The 18,877-nt window shown below is 33.9% G+C and overlaps 2 protein-coding genes and 1 non-coding gene across 4 annotated transcripts in view; 1 reads left to right on the top strand and 2 right to left on the bottom strand.

The window, feature by feature from the left end:
- Nucleotides 1–447: 447 nt before the first annotated feature.
- Nucleotides 448–16,125, bottom strand: dus2 (dihydrouridine synthase 2). Of its 2 annotated transcripts, XM_073831848.1 has the most exons (16): nt 16,082–16,125; nt 15,644–15,792; nt 15,493–15,538; nt 12,694–12,785; nt 12,463–12,506; nt 11,014–11,074; nt 10,189–10,236; nt 10,018–10,083; nt 8,968–9,038; nt 8,793–8,879; nt 8,440–8,608; nt 5,435–5,556; nt 2,569–2,712; nt 2,394–2,481; nt 1,240–1,313; nt 448–1,139 (listed from the first exon to the last, which is right to left on the bottom strand). In XM_073831848.1, exons 2-16 carry the CDS (start codon nt 15,770–15,772, stop codon nt 878–880), a joined length of 1,503 nt encoding a protein of 500 aa, XP_073687949.1. In that variant the 5' UTR covers nt 15,773–15,792; nt 16,082–16,125; the 3' UTR covers nt 448–877. The 2 variants fall into 2 exon arrangements, with proteins under 2 accessions (XP_073687949.1, XP_073687950.1); XM_073831849.1 differs by lacking the exons at nt 15,644–15,792; nt 16,082–16,125 and having other exon boundaries at nt 15,410–15,538.
- Nucleotides 16,126–16,473: 348 nt separating this feature from the next.
- On the top strand, nt 16,474–16,547 carry trnat-agu (transfer RNA threonine (anticodon AGU)). The gene has a single exon. It is a non-coding gene; the product is annotated as a tRNA-Thr (tRNA).
- Nucleotides 16,548–17,692: 1,145 nt separating this feature from the next.
- Nucleotides 17,693–18,877, bottom strand: part of slc7a10b (solute carrier family 7 member 10b) — a 28,887-nt gene continuing 27,702 nt past the window's right edge. The window contains exon 11 of the mRNA XM_073831935.1: nt 17,693–18,220. Coding sequence (XP_073688036.1) covers nt 18,099–18,220 — 122 coding nt within the window. The 3' untranslated portion in view covers nt 17,693–18,098. The remainder of the gene's footprint in view (nt 18,221–18,877) is intronic.

Below are 18,877 nucleotides of genomic sequence, written 5' to 3'. Positions count from 1 at the left end.
AACACTTTACAATATGATTGCATTTGTTAATTATATTTAATTCATAACCTAGCATTAACTAAACATAAGCAATACACTTGTTACAGTATTTAGTCATCTTTAATTTTCTGTTTGTCCAGTTTTAGAGGGACTAGTTAATTATTATTAATTATTATTATTATTATTATTATTATTATATCACTGTAATTGTAATACAGCTACTATCATACATTTTAATCATACAATGTTATTGTATTTATTGTTTTTTTCTGTTTTATTTTTGACGTGTTACAGAACTAGTTAATTTTCCCTGTCCAAAAAAATAAAAATAAAAAAAATAAATAATTTTTTTTTTTATAAAGGGCAGTCTATAAATAATTTTTGGACCCCACATGGGCATTATAATGACCAAAATGCTGTCTTGGTTTTGACATTTCCTTGTACAGTACAGGTAAAAGCAAGTTAAAATGCATAGTTAAAATGGTTTATTTTTCTGAAAAGACTGAAAACAGAAAGAAAGAAATAAAGAAAAAAGAAACACTTTAAATAAATAAAGCTTCATGGCATGTTATGATACCTCTGGCACTTCCTTGTACTTGGAGATGCACTGCACTCTTCTGGTGAAGAGTGGCAATCTGTCAGAAATCATTTTAAAAGTGTATTTACTAAAAACCTGATTATTCCTCCATGAACAAACAGTGGCATAAAGACAATTACAAACCAATACGAGAGTGCAGTAAGACAGATGGCACCTGTAAAGGAAACACTGAATTTAACAAACTTAAAAACACTGTTATTGTCAGATTATTCATCAGATAAACCGGCACTTTGCAGACTGTAATGAAAAGGAATGAAATGTCTTTTCTACCGAGTTGAGACGGTGAATGTTTGGCCAATGTTAACATGTGGTCTGACCACAGACACCATTCACAACTTTCGTCCTGCATATCATTTCCTCTTCCTCTTCCTGTGGGACTTCACTTAAATGTCTCTTTCGTGTCGCTGACTCATTGTCATCTAGCGCTGCACATTTCTTGTCATCCCTCTTGCGTTTATTGACCAGTCCGCTGTGCTCCTCTCCGATTCGTCCTTCTGGAAGACCCAGAGTCCGCAAACACACTATAGCCGCCGCCTGCTCTGCAAACTTCTTCGATTTCTCCCTGAAGAGACCGGAAATGAAAGCAGAGACAGACATATGGTAACTGTAGACATATCAAAACCAAACATATCGTACGTAACTGTATCAAAAGCCAAACTCACCACAGAGTAGAGCGGTACTTCTTACTGTCCACCAGAACTGTAGACTGAAACCCTCGATCCTGAGTCCGCTGTTCCTGAAGAGTAAACAAACAGCTTGAATAGCCTGTCACAAGTTAATAGATTAATATTAATATCTAAAGGCCATGAAACTTCTCCAGTTGATTAAGAGGGCTCTAAATGACCCCAGACAAGAAAGAAGGGTCTTATCTAGCAAAACGGTTGGTTATTTTCTAAAAACATCTACAATTTATATACTTTTTAATCTCTACACAGAGCTAGACAAGGTTGAAAAGTACATAAATTGTAATTGTTTTTAGAAAATAACCAATCGTTTCGCTAGATAAGACCCTTCCTCCTCGGCTGGGATCATTTAGAGCCCTTTGAAGCTGCATTTTGGAAGTTCAAACTCGGGGGCACCATAGAAGTCCATAATATGGAGAGAAATCCTGAAATTTTTTCCTCAAAAAACTTACTTTTTTTTTACGACTGAAGAAAGAAAGACATGGATGACAAGGGAGTGAGTACATTATCTGTACATTTTTGTTCTGAAAGTGAACTAATCCTTTAAGATGTAATATACACACACTAGCAGTCAAAAGTTTCTGAACAGTAAGATTTTTAATGTTTTTTAAAGAAGTCTGTTCTGCTCACCAAGCCTGCATTTATTTGATCCAAAGTACAGACAAAAACAACATTTTGAAATATTTTTACCATTTAACAATAACTACTTTCTATTTGAATATTTTTTTTAAATGTAATTAAGTTGGCTTGAGACTGAAATGCTATTTAAACTTACAGTTATTGTTATTCTTCTGACTGCTCCTCCTTCTAGAGCTTTAACTCTACAAACTCCAAACTCAGGCCAGATCTTCAGACTGATCTGACTCCAGTTGCTGTCTCTTTTCTAACTGATCGGACTTACGGTTTTCCTAAAAATGACTATTAAACCTGGGAAAAATCCCATAGACTTACATTGACGGAATGTTCAAATGATCAGCACTATTCAAACTCTAATCAAATTTAATCCATCCATCTATCCTAGCAACTCGAATCATGTTAGTGACATGCTAATCAGTTTTAGATTTTTTGTTGATTTAGCTTATTTTAATGCTGGTTTTGTTTGAGAACCCTTGAGGCCCCAATTGAGAACTGACCGTCTCATATACAGGTTGATCCAGCTTTTCCTTGCGGCTCCATTCCAGCAGGTACATCTTGGGTGTGATCTGAGGAGGGTAATCTCGTCTGGAAAACACAGACACAAGCATAAATACAGTATCTGAACAAGATACAGTCCGGTCTTATTTATTGGGCCACAAAGAGTCATTTCACCTCTCGAAGCGGATGGGCATTGTGACGACATCATCTACCAGTTTTGGGTGCTCTGACTGATCGCCGTTGGTCTGCAGAGCAGCTTTTCTGGCCTGCAGTTCAGATGTGGTCTTGTTGTAGAAGTCAGTCAATCCAAACACCTCACTGCAGATGCAGATATGAAAATGGGTAAAACTCAATGAAAACATGTCCAAGAAATTAAATTAAATGAAAAAAAAAAAAGTGAAAAAAATAAAGTGAAACTTCAGTAAAACTAAATAAAATAAAAAGTTAAAAAATAACAGTGAAAAAAATAAATAAAATAAAATGAAATAAAGTAACACTAAATAAAATAAAATGTGAAAAAAATAGTGAAATAAAAAAAATAAATAAAAAAAATAAATAAACTGAAATGAAATATAGTAAAACTAAATAAAATATAGTAAAACTAAATAAAATAAAGTGAAATAAAATAAAATAAAGTGAAAAAAATGAAATGAAATAAAACAGTGGACAAAAGTTAATAAAATAAAGTAACACTAAATAAAATAAAGTGAAATCAAAAAAGTAAAAGAAAAAGCGAAGAAAAAAATAAAATAGTGAAATAAAAAAAATAAAGTGGAATGAAATAAAATAGTGAAATAAAATAGAGTAAAACTAAATAAAATAAAGTGAAATTAAATAAAATAAAGTGAAAAAAGTAAAATAAAAAGAGAAGAAAAAATAAATTGTGAAATAAAAATAATAAAGTGGAATGAAATAAAATAGTGAAATAAAATAGAGTAAAACTAAATAAACAAATGAGATAAAATACAATAAAATAAAGTGAAAAAAAAATGAAATGAAATAAAACAGTGGACAAAAGTTAATAAAATAAAGAAAAACTAAATAAAATAAAGTGAAATTAAATAAAATAAAGTGAAAAAAGTAAAATAAAAAGAGAAGAAAAAAATAAATTGTGAAAAAAATAATAAAGTGGAATGAAATAAAATAGTGAAATAAAATAGAGTAAAACTAAAAAAATGAAATAAAATACAATAAAATAAAGTGAAACAAATGAACTGAAATAAAACAAAGTGGACAAATTTAAATAAAATAAAGTAACACTAAATATAATAAAGTGAAATAAAAAAAGATAAAGTGAAATAAAATAAAATAAAGTAAAATAAAAAGTGGAAAAAAATAGCAAAAAAAGTGGAATGAAATAAAATGGTGAAATAAAATATAGTAAAACTAAAAATAAAAGTGAAGTAAAACTAAATAAAATAAAGTGAAATAAAGTAAAATAAAGTTAAATAAAAATGGAATTAGATAAAATAAAGTGAAAAAAAAATGAAATAAAACAAAGTGGGCAAAAGTTAATAAAACAAAGTAACACTAAATAAAATAAAGTGAAATAAAAAGTGAAATGAAAAAAATAAATAAAAATAAAAGTAAAATAAAAAGTGAAAAAAGTGAAATAAAAAAATAAAGTGGAATTAAATAAAATAGTGACATAAAATAAAGTAAAAACAAATAAAATAAAGTGAAATAAAACAATACAACCAAATTAAAGCAACACCAATTAAAAGTTGTATCAGCGATTTCTAGCCTGAAACATAAAGTGTCAAATTCAGCTGACTTTTCATCACGATCCGCTCGCTGCTTGCCCCATTAATTGTCTGTGAAAAAACAGCGTCTCTCTGGTCAGCCTAGGGTCCGAGATATGCCAAAAAAACAATCGGCACTACCAACCTTTCCACACATAAACAAACAGTGTTCCAACCAATCAGCGTCAGGGGTTTGGTGTTGTGGACTTTCCTACTGGTGCAGGGATGTGAGGGAGGCGGAGCGAAAGTCCACAACACCAAACCCCTGACGCTGATTGGTTGGAACACGGTTTGTTTATGTGTGGAAAGGTTGGTAGTGCCGATTGTTTTTTTGGCATATCTCGGACCCTAGGCTGACCAGAGAGACGCGGTTTTTCACAGACAATTAATGGGGCAAGCAGCGAGCGGATCGTGAAGAAAAGTCAGCTGAATTTGACACTTTATGTTTCAGGCTAGAAATCGCTGATACAACCTTTAACTTTTCCCTCAACGCTCCCTCTAGAGGTTGGAAGGGGAATTGTCCATTACCGCTGTCCTAAATAATTGAACCCTACTGTCGCGTCACATGCACGTTATTTGTTTGGAGGCTATCCAGGACCGGCTTTGGAAATAACGATGTCCAGTGACAAGGTAGAGTATGTTGTATGACTTTATGAAAGTATGAAAACGAAATAAAACAATGACATAGTTTGCAAATTTTTTTTCGTAAAGCAAGTCGCATTTGTAGTCTCATTTGAACTACAAAACCGCTACCCGACGACCCAAACTTACATAGTGCTGTTATGGCCGATAGAGGATCGCAAAGCGAAATGCGGAAGTGCCGTTTCACCCTGTTATGAGTTGATGAACCACTGACACGAGTTCAGAAACATTATTTTAAGGTAAAAAAAAAACTCCTTAGTGTTGCTTTATATAAAGTGAAATAAAATAAAGTAAAACTAAATAAAAAAATAAAAAATAAAGCAAAATAAAAAGTGAAATAAAATACAATAAAATAAAGTGAAAAAAATTCAATTAAACAAAACAAAGCGGAAAAAGTTAAATAAAGTAAATCAAAACTAAATAAAACAAATGTGAAATAGTGAAATAAAACAAAATAAAAGTCAAAAGGTAAAATAAAGTGACACAAAGTAAAATAAAACTAATTAAAATAAAATAAAAAGCACAAAGCACATTTAATAAAATCTCAGGCTCGTTATCATAGTCATTAGTGTCATATTTATCTTAAATACTGTGTGTTTTTCACTTTTTGCATGAAACGAAGCTTACAATAAAGTAAGTATAATGCATGACGTTACCATATTTCTTCGTTGGTCTGAGCTGCATGTAAGCGTTTTCCAAACGGAGACTCAACTTTGTCTCTGAGCATCTGGCATAAGCAGTATTTGGTGTTAAACGGGTTATTGTCATAACGGACAGCCTGTAGGTAAACATAGGGAAGACTTATAAACAACACATGTGTGCATTTTTTTATTTACAAGACAATATACAAGCGGAAGCATTTGGGTTAAAGTATGTTCATTTGCCATTTCATCTTAGAGATTTACTATTTATCATGCATTTTATTAATCGTACAAATATTATTGCATTTTATTTATTGTATTATGTTTTCATTAGTGTTGTCACGATACTGGAATTTCTAACTTCGATACGATACCTTGAAAAATATCGCTATTCGATACCACAGAGAAAAACACTGCCACAATATTAAAGGGGTACATTTCTTTTTTAATTTAAAGATAAATATAACAAGATAACATGACAATGAGGAATGTGCAAATGTTCACTGCTACAGCCCTGTTCAGCTTCATTTGAGTTTGTTTCATACTTTCTTTGCTGTTTCAAATACAAATACAGCTGGTAGTGTAGGTTGTGAGTGTGTTGTTTTTGTTGTTTAACAAACTTTTTTTTCTTTTTAGACCACACTTTTAAAATGAACTGAACATAACTGATCTTAGAACTTAAGTTAACAGTAATAGATATTTGTTAACATTAGTTAACATGAATAAACAATGAAAAATACTTCCAAAAAATGTATTAATCTTAGTTAAAAGTTAACTTAAACTAACATTTACTCATACATGAACTAATTAAAATAGTTTTATTGGACCAGAGCTAACATGATCAGTTGTAATTTTATTACCTACCGTTATCAAAAATTAAAATATACTGTAACAAATGCATTGCTCATCGTTCATAAATGCTGGTTAATACATTAATATTATTTGACGAACAGATTTTAATGGCAGATTCACATATAATCACCGATCTGTGCAAACGTGCGTGCATCACACGCGAAAACAATGCTCAGTTGCTCACTGGATTGACATTAAGACAAATTGCATTATTTAACAAATTAAAAAAAAATAATAATAAAGTTAAATAAGCACAAGCTAATTTACATTTGACCACAGTTGATATATTTACTTGTCTTATATTCCTCGATCAGATTATATTAACGAATTACTAGGGATGCTCATATTGACCGTTTAACCGTTAACCGACAGTAAGAATTTTAACCGATTATTACTATTAGTTAAACGGTTTAAAAGGGTTTTTTTTCTATTCTTTTTTTTTTTACGTTTGCTGCATGGTGAAAGAAATAATGCTATTTGTAAGTTATCTGTTTACTCACGTGCGTGTCGACACGTGCAGTGTGGCTGTACAGACATATTTCACTTCAGCTTTACTTAGTAATCAGATGTAGTATATGCAACTCAAGTGGCGTTATTGGGTTATCAGAGAGTGAATCCGTGAGTAAATGTATTCAAATTCTGAATGAACTATAGTCTAGAAAGTGCGCAAGAGGCGCTCCCGTTACAATCACTGGAAAGCTATCACTCATCCTAGAGTAGTTCATCGCAATCTCATAAAGTTATTAAAAAGTAATAAAATAACCTTTACACGGCACAATTAATCTCTTATTTATATAATGCCAACACTTTCTTTGTTTTAATAAGAGAGTTCGCGAAAGTGTAGAAATCAGCAAAACTGAAACCGGCACTTTGGTTGGTGAGTGGATTGTAACATAGCCTCCTCTGATTGGCCACAGTGATAATCAAATCAACATACATGTCTGTGATTGGCTATTTCTGAACGCTGTAAAACACGCGCTTCTCCACACGCATATGACAGTGGATGGAAGTCCCGAACCGCAAATTGAAAGGGTTTTTGTGATGGTGTTTTTTTCGCGGATCTAAAAGTTAACAGGCAGCGGTCCTGCCTATCCGTACAGCATGTGGACATGTTAAAAACTAGGCACACTGAGGTATTGGCTGGCCTGCTATATATTTTTATGTCCGACGAGAAGAATAAGACCGGTACAGTTCTTCAAAGCGCATAAAAGGATTCAGTGTGTTTTAGTTTTGTCATCTTAATTAGCTAGTTATTTAATTTATACATATTTAGTGTAGGCCTATTTATATTCTCTTTTTTTTTCATTCAGATTTTCTCTGTTCTCAGAACCGCTGCTGATGCGTGATAATTTGAGTATATGTCAATACAGTTTTTGTTGTTGCTCTGTATGCTGCTGTTTGCACGTTAAAATAAAACATTTGCTTGTATTTTTAATGTATCATCACAGATACTCGTGCATTCTATTTTTATTTTAAACTAATTTATTATTCTAATTGTATCAGTTAACGGTTAATGTTCGGATAACGAGCAGCGGTTGTCGGTCAGGAAAATTAACCGAAATGAGCATCCCTACGAATTACAGTGAAAAAACGAGACAGCACTCATAACAGCTAGGCAATCTTGTTTAATGATTCAGTAATGTTAAAATGAGCACAGTTACCAACCTCTCGAAATTCTTTATATAGATCCAGTGTCTGTCTTTCAGGTGCTTTGCCAAATTAGTAGTGTTAGCACTGCTCTCTAGCAACTCTTTACGTTTACATATTGGCTTGCTTGTGTACTTCGGCTTTCCGTGTTCATTTGCTTTATATCCAAAATATTTCCAGATAGCACTTCTGCTGTGTTCTTTATCAGCCAAAGCTGGTGGCGGGGTCGCCGCACTCGCCTTTCTATTCGCTTTACTTATGCTATTTAACCAGAGCGAAGGTGTTTGGAGAGAGGTGAAAGTGACAGCTCGGCTAGTATCGATACTTTGGGAAATTAGTATTGGTACCGTTCAGATATTTCAGTATCAATATTTATCGAAGTATCGATATTTTTGACAACACTAGTTTTCATTTTCTAATGTCACCAAATGGAACGTCACTGTAAGTGTTGCCAATTTAATTTCTTTAGTTAAATAGCTTAAGCCTGACCTTCTGAAACATGCACATGTTGTGTCACTCACATATCTGATGTACTCCTCCATCACCTCCTCCACAGACAGCGCCCCCTGCTGCCGGAAGATGGAGGGATTCCACATGGCCGCCCGAGCCAGCATGACAGATGACGCTCCTGTAGCCTCTCGAAACTTACCGATGTCCTCGAATGTCTTCACTACGTCTGAAGAGCCTCCACTAAAATCAAACAGAGAAAAAAAAAAACTGTCAATGAAAATACAAAGATACCAGAAACTAATAACACTAACTGTACTGCATTTGTAAATGTCAATTTGATAAAAGATTCAAAAAGGTTGCAGATTCAATTGATAGACCATTTCCATTTTGCAAATGCTAAGTGTAATGTACAGTGAATACTGACTTGGCGATGACAGGTACGGACACACTCTCAGCCACGGCCTGGATGTAATCGCAGTGGACTGGATGCCGCGGTCTCTCTTCTTTCATCCTGACAACAACAACAACAAAAACTAAATATAAAGGTGCTCTAAAATAAGAATCAATCCATAACTAGACGCTTAAAGAAAGTGTCTTACCTGCCGTGCACCGCTATGGCCGCCACTCCTGTTTTTTCAATTCTTTTCACTAAATTCACTGTGTCCTCAAGCTGAAAGAGGTGAATTATCCATAAATTACAAGGAACAGTAAAGACTGCGTTTCATTTCCCTCATTCAAAATTTTAAAGGTGCCATAGAACGCATTGAGAGAATATTTTAAATTGTTCTCTGATATCTACATAGAAGGTATATGGCATAGGAAAGGGCAAAAAAATCTCCAGAAATGGTTTTGCAGGTCCATTTACAACCTAGGATTTGTCCCTAGAATGAAATGCTCTGTTATTGCCTTATTTGGAAGCTTCATGAATATTAATGAGCTCCGCTCTGATTGGCTGTTTCACAGAGCTGTTCATCTCAATAGCTCGCACATGGATAAAAATATATATTTAATTAGGAGCTCTAGCTGCTTTTAATATGTGGTTTGTTGAATCTGCCGTTTTGAATCGCGGATATTTTAGTGTGATTACTGTGATCCATGTGATCTGTGTAAAGTTACAATGCAGAGGGAGTGCTTCCTTACCACACAAGTTCAGCTGCTTGACAGTGATACTCAGGATCTGTAAATCATTCGCCATCATCAGCGCAGTTATTTCTCCATCATTCGCCATCATCAGCGCAGTCATCTCTCTGTTTATGTGGTAAGTGAAATCCTATGTATAGCAATGTAACAGGCTAACGCTAGCATTAAGCTAACCGTGTCCCTTCAGTGGCTTGCCTTGTTTTACTGTTGTGCTGACGTTACTAATGATGGGGCGATGCAAATGTTGGAGGCGTAACTATTAACGATCTCGGGGCTGTTGCGTAACAGTCTGTGTTATGTTGGAATTGACCTATTTTTCGGTGGTCTTTTGCAAACACTAGATTTATATAAGGAGGAAACAATGGTGTTTGAGACTCATGGTATGTCATGTCCATGTACTGAACTGTTATTATTCAACTATGCCAAGGTAAATTCAGTTTTCCATTCTATGGCACCTTTAAACAAGGTAATAAATTATTTGGAAAAATCCATCCAATAATGTCACTTACTGTAGGAAGGATTCTGATTTTACATGTAACAGGTTTTGAAATTCCATTCACAAGAGTGTTTAGAATCTACAAAAGACATGAGTGGAAAAAGAAAAAGATCTTGAAAGACTTACACTAATAAAACTGAAATAGTATTAAAAACAACAACAACAACAAAAAAAAAAAACTTACAGCTTCAATTTTCTCGGGGTCCGAGAGAAGTGCCGAACCCATTCCTCCCTGTGTGAAACGAATGGAAATGTGTAAATAACACCAGCAGAAATATAATACTAAAACATGTAAAAAAATATAACAGTGACATTTTTAATGTATTATTCTGAGAAGACTAATGCAGATCCTTCTATTGTTCTTTTTTAGTTTTTTTTTCATTACAAATTCTGTTATTATAATACACTGCAACACATGTTTTCTTCCTTAGTATTTTTGTCTTGTTTTCTAGTATAATTATCTCAACGTTCTTTAATCAGGATGCATTTACTTGACTTGAATTAAAATGACTTAAGATGTTATGTCTTGTTTTATTAAAATATCTGCCAATGGGGTTTAGAAAAATAATTTTAAATCAAAGGTTAAACAAGTTTATTTTTCTTGCCCCATTGGCAGATTTTTATTATTTCTTTTAAGCAAAAACTAACAAAATTATTATTATTATTATTTTTTTTTCAGAAAACAAGACATTACATCTTAAGTCATTTTATTTGTCAAGTAAATGCATCCTGATTAAAGAATGTTCAGATATTTATAGTAGAAAACAAGACAAAAATACTAAGGAAGAAAATCTTTTTTGCAGTGTAATCTGAGTAGTTAAACGTAAAACTGTTCAATGAAAGTTCACCGTGACAATACTTCAATATTTTATTTCACAATGTTTCTTTGTTTTTCAAAGTCCTAAAAGATTTGTGTTTTTCTAGTATTTAATGCTATTTTAAATCCTAGATTGTCAGTGTGATCCCTTTCGAACCCCACTATATGTCTGACACAGAACCAAATCCGAACCTTTGTAGAGTATTCTTTGGGACAGCCCATGTTCACATCCACAGCCGCCACATCATTTTCCCTGTTCAGGATAAAACAGAGACGTTAAACATAATTAAACATAAAATATCTTTGAGAAACACTTGGTCTAATATCTAATACTTCTAAATTAATGTAACTTTCAAGTCAAGTTACATTAATTTATAGAATTGTATACCATACAAGTTGTTTAAGAGCAAATACAATCAATAAAATAAAAAATTCTGCAAAATGTTAATTATTTTACTAAAATAAGAGGGATCATGCAAAATGCATTGCATTTTTTTAAGCACTGACCTGAATAAGATATGTGACCCTGGACCACAAAACCAGTCATAAGGTTAAATTTTACAAAACTGAGATATATACATCATATGGAAGCTCAGTAAATAAGCTTGCTATTGATGTATGGTTTGTTAGGATAGGACAATATTTGGCCGAGATTCATCTATTTGAAAATCTGAAATCTAAGGGTGCAAAAAAATCAAAATACTGAGAAAATCACCTTTAAAGTTGTCCAAATGATGATCTTAGCAATGCATATTACTAATCAAAAATTACATTTTGATAGGTTTACAGTAGGAATTTTACAAAAAAATCTTCATGGAACATGATCTTTACTTAATTTCCTAATGATTTTTGACATAAAAGAAAAATCAATAATTTTGACCCATACAATGTATTTTTGGCTATTGCTACAAATATACCCCAGCGACTTAAGACTGGTTTTGTGGTCCAGGGTCACATATTTCATATAAAAGACATTTACATATAGTCCACAAGAGAAAATAATAGCTGAATTTATAAAAATGCCCCCGTTCAAAAGTTTACATACACTTGATTCCTAATACTGTGTTGTTACCTGAATGATCCACAGCTGTGTTTTTTGGTTTAGTGATAGTCGTTCATGAGTCCCTTGTTTGCCCTGAACAGTTAAACTGGCCGCTGTTCTTCAGAAAAATTATTTGGTTTTATAGCATTTTTGTGTATTTGAACCCTTTCCAACAATGACCGTATGGTTTTGAGATCATCTTTTCACACTGAGGACAACTGGGGGACTCATATGCAACTATTACAGAAGGTTCAAACACTCACTGATGCTCCAGAAGGAAACACGATACATTAAGAGCCGTATGTAATGTAATGTAAACTTTCAAACAGAATGAAGATGCGTACATTTGTCTTATTTTAACTAAATATCTTTTTTTTAATGTAGTACTGTTCTTCAGAAGCTACTTACATATTTCCCAGAAGATAAAATAAGTTAAATTGATCCTTCATCCTGATCTTTAAATTCCAAATCAAGTGGCAATAAGCCAGACTAACTTAAATAAGCCTGGCTTATTTGGTAAACTTGTTTTATGAAACGGCCCTATAGGTCATATTAATGTATGATACAAAAAACAAAACAAAAAAAAACATTAAACTCACACAAGTTTAGCCACAGCCAGCGCTCTCTCTGGATCAGCCGTTCCCTGAAACACAAGCAGAAAATCAGCCTGTGCTTTGGAATTAATAATAATATAACTCAAACTCATTTATTTTTTTCATAAATTAAGCTGATAAACTCAAATTTATTAAACTTTAGCACATAACTTGTCACACAGATATTACCCATAATATAGCCAATCTGAGACAAGCTCACATAAAACACATACTGACCATCTGGAAGACGACACGGCCCTTCTCTTTACTGCAGGTGCGGAACATCACGCGCTCATCTGGAGCAACAAAATCAACCGTCTCCAACACATCTGAAGACACATAGGCAGGTTTAGTGACCTTGTAAACCTGAGTGTGCGTTTTTTTGGTTGTTTTTTAATCAAAAAGTAAGATACAATTCTGGTGGCTATTAACAAATAAACAATTATTCTTAAGATTATTTTATTTCAAAAGACAAAAAGAAACACAAGCTGAAGGTGGATGCTTGTACAATTACACTAAAAAAACCTTTTACTTGCTAAAAGAGTATAAACTATCAACCAGACGACAGAAATCATGTAATAAAGAGGTTCTTCAACAATGTTTGATCATGTTGATCATTTAGAGGCCTAAATGGAGTGTTTTTCACGATGTGTCATCAATCGGCCATATTGGCGGCACAGAACGTAAACAACTCACTTATTTTGCTGATTGCTGCTGCTGAAAATGGCCAACTATTGTCATGTTTTGGGCTGTACTAATCAGTCAAACCGGGAAAAACATTTGCAGTACTATAGACTTCATAACAAATAAAGGAGAAGTGTGCAAAAAACTGATGAACTAAAGGCATTTGTGGTTGTCCAGACTGAACCAGGATTTCCAAGGCAAGAATCTTGACAACATTCGTGTTTGTTCTTATCATTTATAATTTCAGGTCGGTGAAATATTTGGCAAATATCTTAATTAACACTGCTCATATGTATCTTTACCACCTATTAACTTTAGTTAGTCAAAATATTGCACCCTTTCCTGGATCTAAGTATCCAAGTACATCTAAGTATCGGCAATATGCCCACACATCCGGGTAACTGACCAAATCTTGACGTAAGTGCAAACCCTGAGATAGTAAACTTGATAAATAAGGATAACACATACACTATATTGCCAAAACTATTGGGACACCCACTTCTAATTAAAAGGTTTGACTACTTTAGTCATTTCCATGAGTACAAATCTTATCGTTTAAACATATAATGATATTCTTGAGAATTGTGTGCTTCTACTTTTATGACAACAATTTGGACATGACCCCTTTCTATTCTAACATGACAGTGCCTCTGTGTATAAGGCAAGGTTCAAAAAGAAATGATTGATTCAGTCAGTGTTCTGCATAAAGCCAAGTCCTAATCTCAGCTGGACACCTCTGGTGTGACTTTAAATGCAGACCTTGAGCCAAAAATCACCAAACACCAATGACTTGTACAAACACTATGGACAAAAGTATTGGGACACCCCCGTTCTTTGGAACAGAAAAAGGCACTTCCAAAACTGTGGCAACAAAGATGGAAACATAATTCATGTATTTAAAATTGCATTTCCATCTCTGTTGTTGTTTTGGAAGTGTCTAAAATGACTGTACCCATATGTACAAGTCACTGGTGTTTGGTGAAGAGTTTTTGCTCAGGGTCTGCATTTAAAGGAACACTCCACTTTTTTTGGAAATAGGCTCATTCTCCAACTCCCCCCGAGGTAATAAGTTGAGTTTTACCGTTTTGAAATCCATTCAGCCGTTCTCCTGTTCTGGCGATATCACTTTTAGCATAGCTTAGCATAGATCATTGAATCCTATGAGACCAATAGCATCACGTTCAAAAATGACCAACGAGTTTCGATATTTGTCCTATTTAAAACTTGACTCTTCTGTAGTTATATCGTGTACTAAGACCGGCGGAAAATCTAAAGCTGCGATTTTCTAGGCCGATAAGATTAGGAACTAGACTCCCATTCCGGCGTAATAGTCAAGGAAGTTTGCTGCCGTAATATGACCGAAGCAGGCGCAGTAATATCACGCATATATACTTTAATTGCACATGTGCTGTGTGATATTACTGCGCCTGCTTCGGTCATGTTACGGCAGCAAACTTCCTTGACTATTACGTCGGAATGGGAGTGTAGTTCCTAATCTTATCGGCCTAGAAAATCGCAGCTTTAGATTTTCCGCCGGTCTTAGTACACGATATAACTACAGAAGAGTCAAGTTTTAAATAGGACAAATATCGAAACTCGTTGGTCATTTTTGAACGTGATGCTTTTGGTCTAATAGGATTCAATGATCTATGCTAAGCTATGCTAAAAGTGATATCACCAGAACAGTAAAACTCAACTTATTAACTCAGAGGAGAGTTGGAGAATGAGCCTATTTCCAAAAAAAGTGGAGTGTTCCTTTAAATGCAGATCTTGAGCCAAAATCTCATCACCAAACACCAATGACTTGTACATACACTATACGGACAAAAGTATTGGGACACCCATTCTTTAAAACAAAAAAGGCACTTCCAAAACTGTGGCGCTTCCAAGGCAAAGATGGAAACATAATTCATGTATTTCATGTAAATTTGTATTTCCATTTCAGTTGCACCAGTTTTGTAAGTGTCTACAATGACTGTACCCATATAACAAGTCATTGGTGTTTGGTGCTGAGTTTTTGGCTCAAGGTCTGCATTTAAAGTCACACCAGAGGTGTTCAACTGGGATTAGGACTTGGCTTTATGCAGAACACTGACTGAATCAATCATTTCATTTTGAACCTTGCCTTATACACAGAGGCATTGTCATGTTAGAAAAAGTCATGTCCAAACTGTTTCTATAAAAATTAGAAGCACACAATTCCCTAGAATATCATTATATGCTTAAACATTAAGATTTTTACTCATAGAAATGACTAAAGTAGTCAAACCTGTTCATTAGATACTTTTGGCAATATAGTGTAAGCTGGTCCCATTTCTCATCACTTGAGGCAGAATATACATACAGACGTACCGTTTACCACTCTCTCACACTGGGCCATTTTGATGTCAATCAGCTCCTGGAATACACAAGGGTCATGAGCCAAACATTCAGTATATTTCAAAGCAAGTAGAATCAGATGGCATGAAATGTGACATGCTTTGGTGTAAATGTTCATCCTCACCTCACAGTACACAATATCTGCCCCATAGTCCAGAGCCAGCAGTCTCATGGGCAGAGTGCCCACCCGCACCATAGGGGCCAGAACAGTCTTATGAGCAAAACATAACCTCCCCACACTGCTGGCCATCATTATCAGCCATCCACGAACAACTGCAGACAAACAGCTATGTGTAAATGCGAATGTAAACAGTGAGATGCAGCCTACAGTACTCAGAAACATAAACTGTATTGTGATCTTTTAACTCTAGCTAAACTCTGAGTCATGGTTATCATTACCAGACACAACAAGCATATCAACGACTCCATCACATTAGTTAACATTGCCGACTTATTTATGTAATAAGTCTATTAATACTGTGTAACACAGCCGAAAAACAGCGAGTGTGGCTTATCATTATAGTGATGTTATGGCATTTTTGTAGATATTTAGATAACTTACCAGCATCAAACCTAACTTCAGTCTACTGCGGAGAACACGCGTTACTGCATTCGCTTCCGGTTCTGACGCAATCGCAACGCGACGCGAATAGAAAATATAATCACTAAACTAAAATGTAAATAACGGACTGAGTTTTACAAATGTTTTAAAGTAGTACCACATGTTCTATAATTCTTAACATGTTCTTAACCGCGTTTCATATAGAAATAGTATAGTAGTATTTGTGTTATGTCATAATATGACGGTAAAATATCGTCAAACAGACTTGTAGAGAAAGTGGTGTGCTAAATGAATAAATTACCAAACCAGGAATTATTACTGAATGAAATGATGATTATATAACATGTGAACACTAGTCTTTAAGAGCCGTATTTTCCCCAGCTATGCGCGGTGGCGCCGTGGCTTAGTTGGTTAAAGCGCCTGTCTAGTAAACAGGAGATCCTGGGTTCGAATCCCAGCGGTGCCTTTTAGTAAGTCACAACGGATTTGCGTATTATAACAGCTTTATCTTGTACAAAGTTGGACAGCCCTGCTTATTCAAACTATTGAATTTTTAAAAATGATTAAACTCATTCGCTGAATAGAAGAAAGATACCCTGCTAAATGTCTACAACCCTGTTGAAAAAAACAGCATATGCTGTTTAGGTAGGTTTTGATGCTGGTATACTAGACCAGCTAAGGGTATTTTATTTGCATTGGCACATTAGCATTTTAAATCTAGCAGTTTGAATATATAAAGTGTTCTCTAGTCATTGTTTTGATATGTAAATATATCAAATATCTATAGTTATCTGTAGTTTTGATGTGTAAAGTGGTTTTTTTGTTCCCCCTCCTACTTTTAATCAACCTTTAATTGGATTACTTTCAGTGAATTTGCAAAATGACTGGATCTTTAAGCATCTTCTAAACATAAGACCCTGGACCACAAAACCAGTCTTAAGTTGCACAGGTATATTTGTAGCAATAGCCAAAAATACATTGTATGGGTCAAAATGAACAACTTTTATTAAGATATTAAGTAAAGATCATGTTCCGTGAATATATTTAGTCAATTTCCTACCGTTAATATATCAAAACACAATTTCTGATTAGTAATATGCATTGCTAAGAACTTCATTTGGACAACTTGTAAACCGATTTTCTCAATATTTTGACTTTTTGCACCCTTGGATTCCAGATGTTCAAATAGTTGTATCTTAGCCTATTATCCTAACAGATCATACATCAATGGAAAGCTTATTTATTAAGCTTTCAGATGATGTGCAAATCTCAAAAATTGACCCTTATGACTGGTTTTGTGGTCCAGCACCCTTAAAAATAAGGTGCTTCAAATAGTTCTTCAAGCGATGCCATAGAAGAACCATTTCTGGTTCCACAAAGAACCATTCAGTCAACTGTTCTTTAAAGAACCATCTCTTTTTTACCTTTTTATAATCTGAAGAACCTTCTTTCACTGCAAATAGCCTTTTGTAAAAGGTTCTATATGGAACCATTTAGACAAAAAAAAGTCTGGCATTGTGAAGCACCTTTGTTTTTAAGAGTGTAAGCAGTTAATTGTGAAACCATTATATTCTGTAATAAGAAAATATGCTTGAGACCAAACGACCAACATTGTGAAGAGTGAGCATTGTTAGAAACACTTTAACTGTATTTACATCAGTGAGGCGTGCAGTGCCTGTATAAACGGTTATGTGGTTGAAAAGACATGACAGGTGAAGTATCATACAAAAGAGAGGAGAGATTCTGTACATGTATCAACAAATGAACCCCAGTAGCAAATTATAGGGTTTTAAAAGAGTAGAAATAACACACCTAGCCAAAAAGTGAGCAATACCCAGTGCAGTATACAACCCATAATAACTGAAACAGTACCATTTAAACCCACTGAAGCATACAAATATAGTCCCCATTTAAACAAATGAGGCGGTTATTGTTTCATTTCTTTTTTTACTACTACTACAAGCCTGGAAATTGTGGATTTTAAGTGAAGAGCTGCCACATTAAAGTAACACAAAATTCAGAGAGGTCCAGAAGCTTTGCTTGTGAAGGAGGATCTGTCAGTCCATTCTGCCACTTCAATAGGGTCGATTTGTGGGAAAACGACAAAAAACACTCTTTGTCCCAGATATGTGGCCCACTCTGCAACAAACATGACATATGCACATACATTTAATTCACAAATACAAATGTTTGAAAAATAAAGGCACACAATTGAATGTTTTTGTTTTTTTCTAAACTGTACTCATAGATACATTTTAATTGTAGATACAGATATTATATTACTGAAATTGAAAGCCACTACATGTACTTAAAAAGAGACACCTTTGTGACTATGTTTCTTTAGTAGACTTTATAAAGTGCACTTTATAACAATGTCAAAAAAAAACATTTTATTTTTAATAGAAATAAAATGAATAAAATGTTTTTGTTTACAAGCAGATACCCTGTTCTTTATATAACAACATATACAAATTAATACCTAAATAGGGACTTTACATCATACTTTAGTCTACTTAAAGTATGATGTACAATTCACTTAAAGAAAACTTGCAGTATAAAACAACCAAACTAGTAGTTTACTGAGACTATACTTCAAAGTGTACTAAAACTGCATTAAAAAACTATTTAATTAGTAAACTATCAGTTCACTTTTATTATACTTGCAGTACACACTAAAAAAAAAAAAAACAGATGAAAACTAGTTGTGTACTCAAAGTTTACTACTGTTATACTTAAAAGTATACTTTCACATACTAGAAAGTGGGCCAATTTAGTCCCAAGGAGTATTGAAATAGT

The sequence above is a fragment of the Garra rufa genome, chromosome 25 (genome assembly GCF_049309525.1).
Source record: "Garra rufa chromosome 25, GarRuf1.0, whole genome shotgun sequence".
Taxonomy (NCBI): domain Eukaryota; kingdom Metazoa; phylum Chordata; class Actinopteri; order Cypriniformes; family Cyprinidae; genus Garra; species Garra rufa.
Note: the sequence above shows the minus strand (reverse complement) of the source record. Positions and strands in the feature narration are given on the sequence as shown.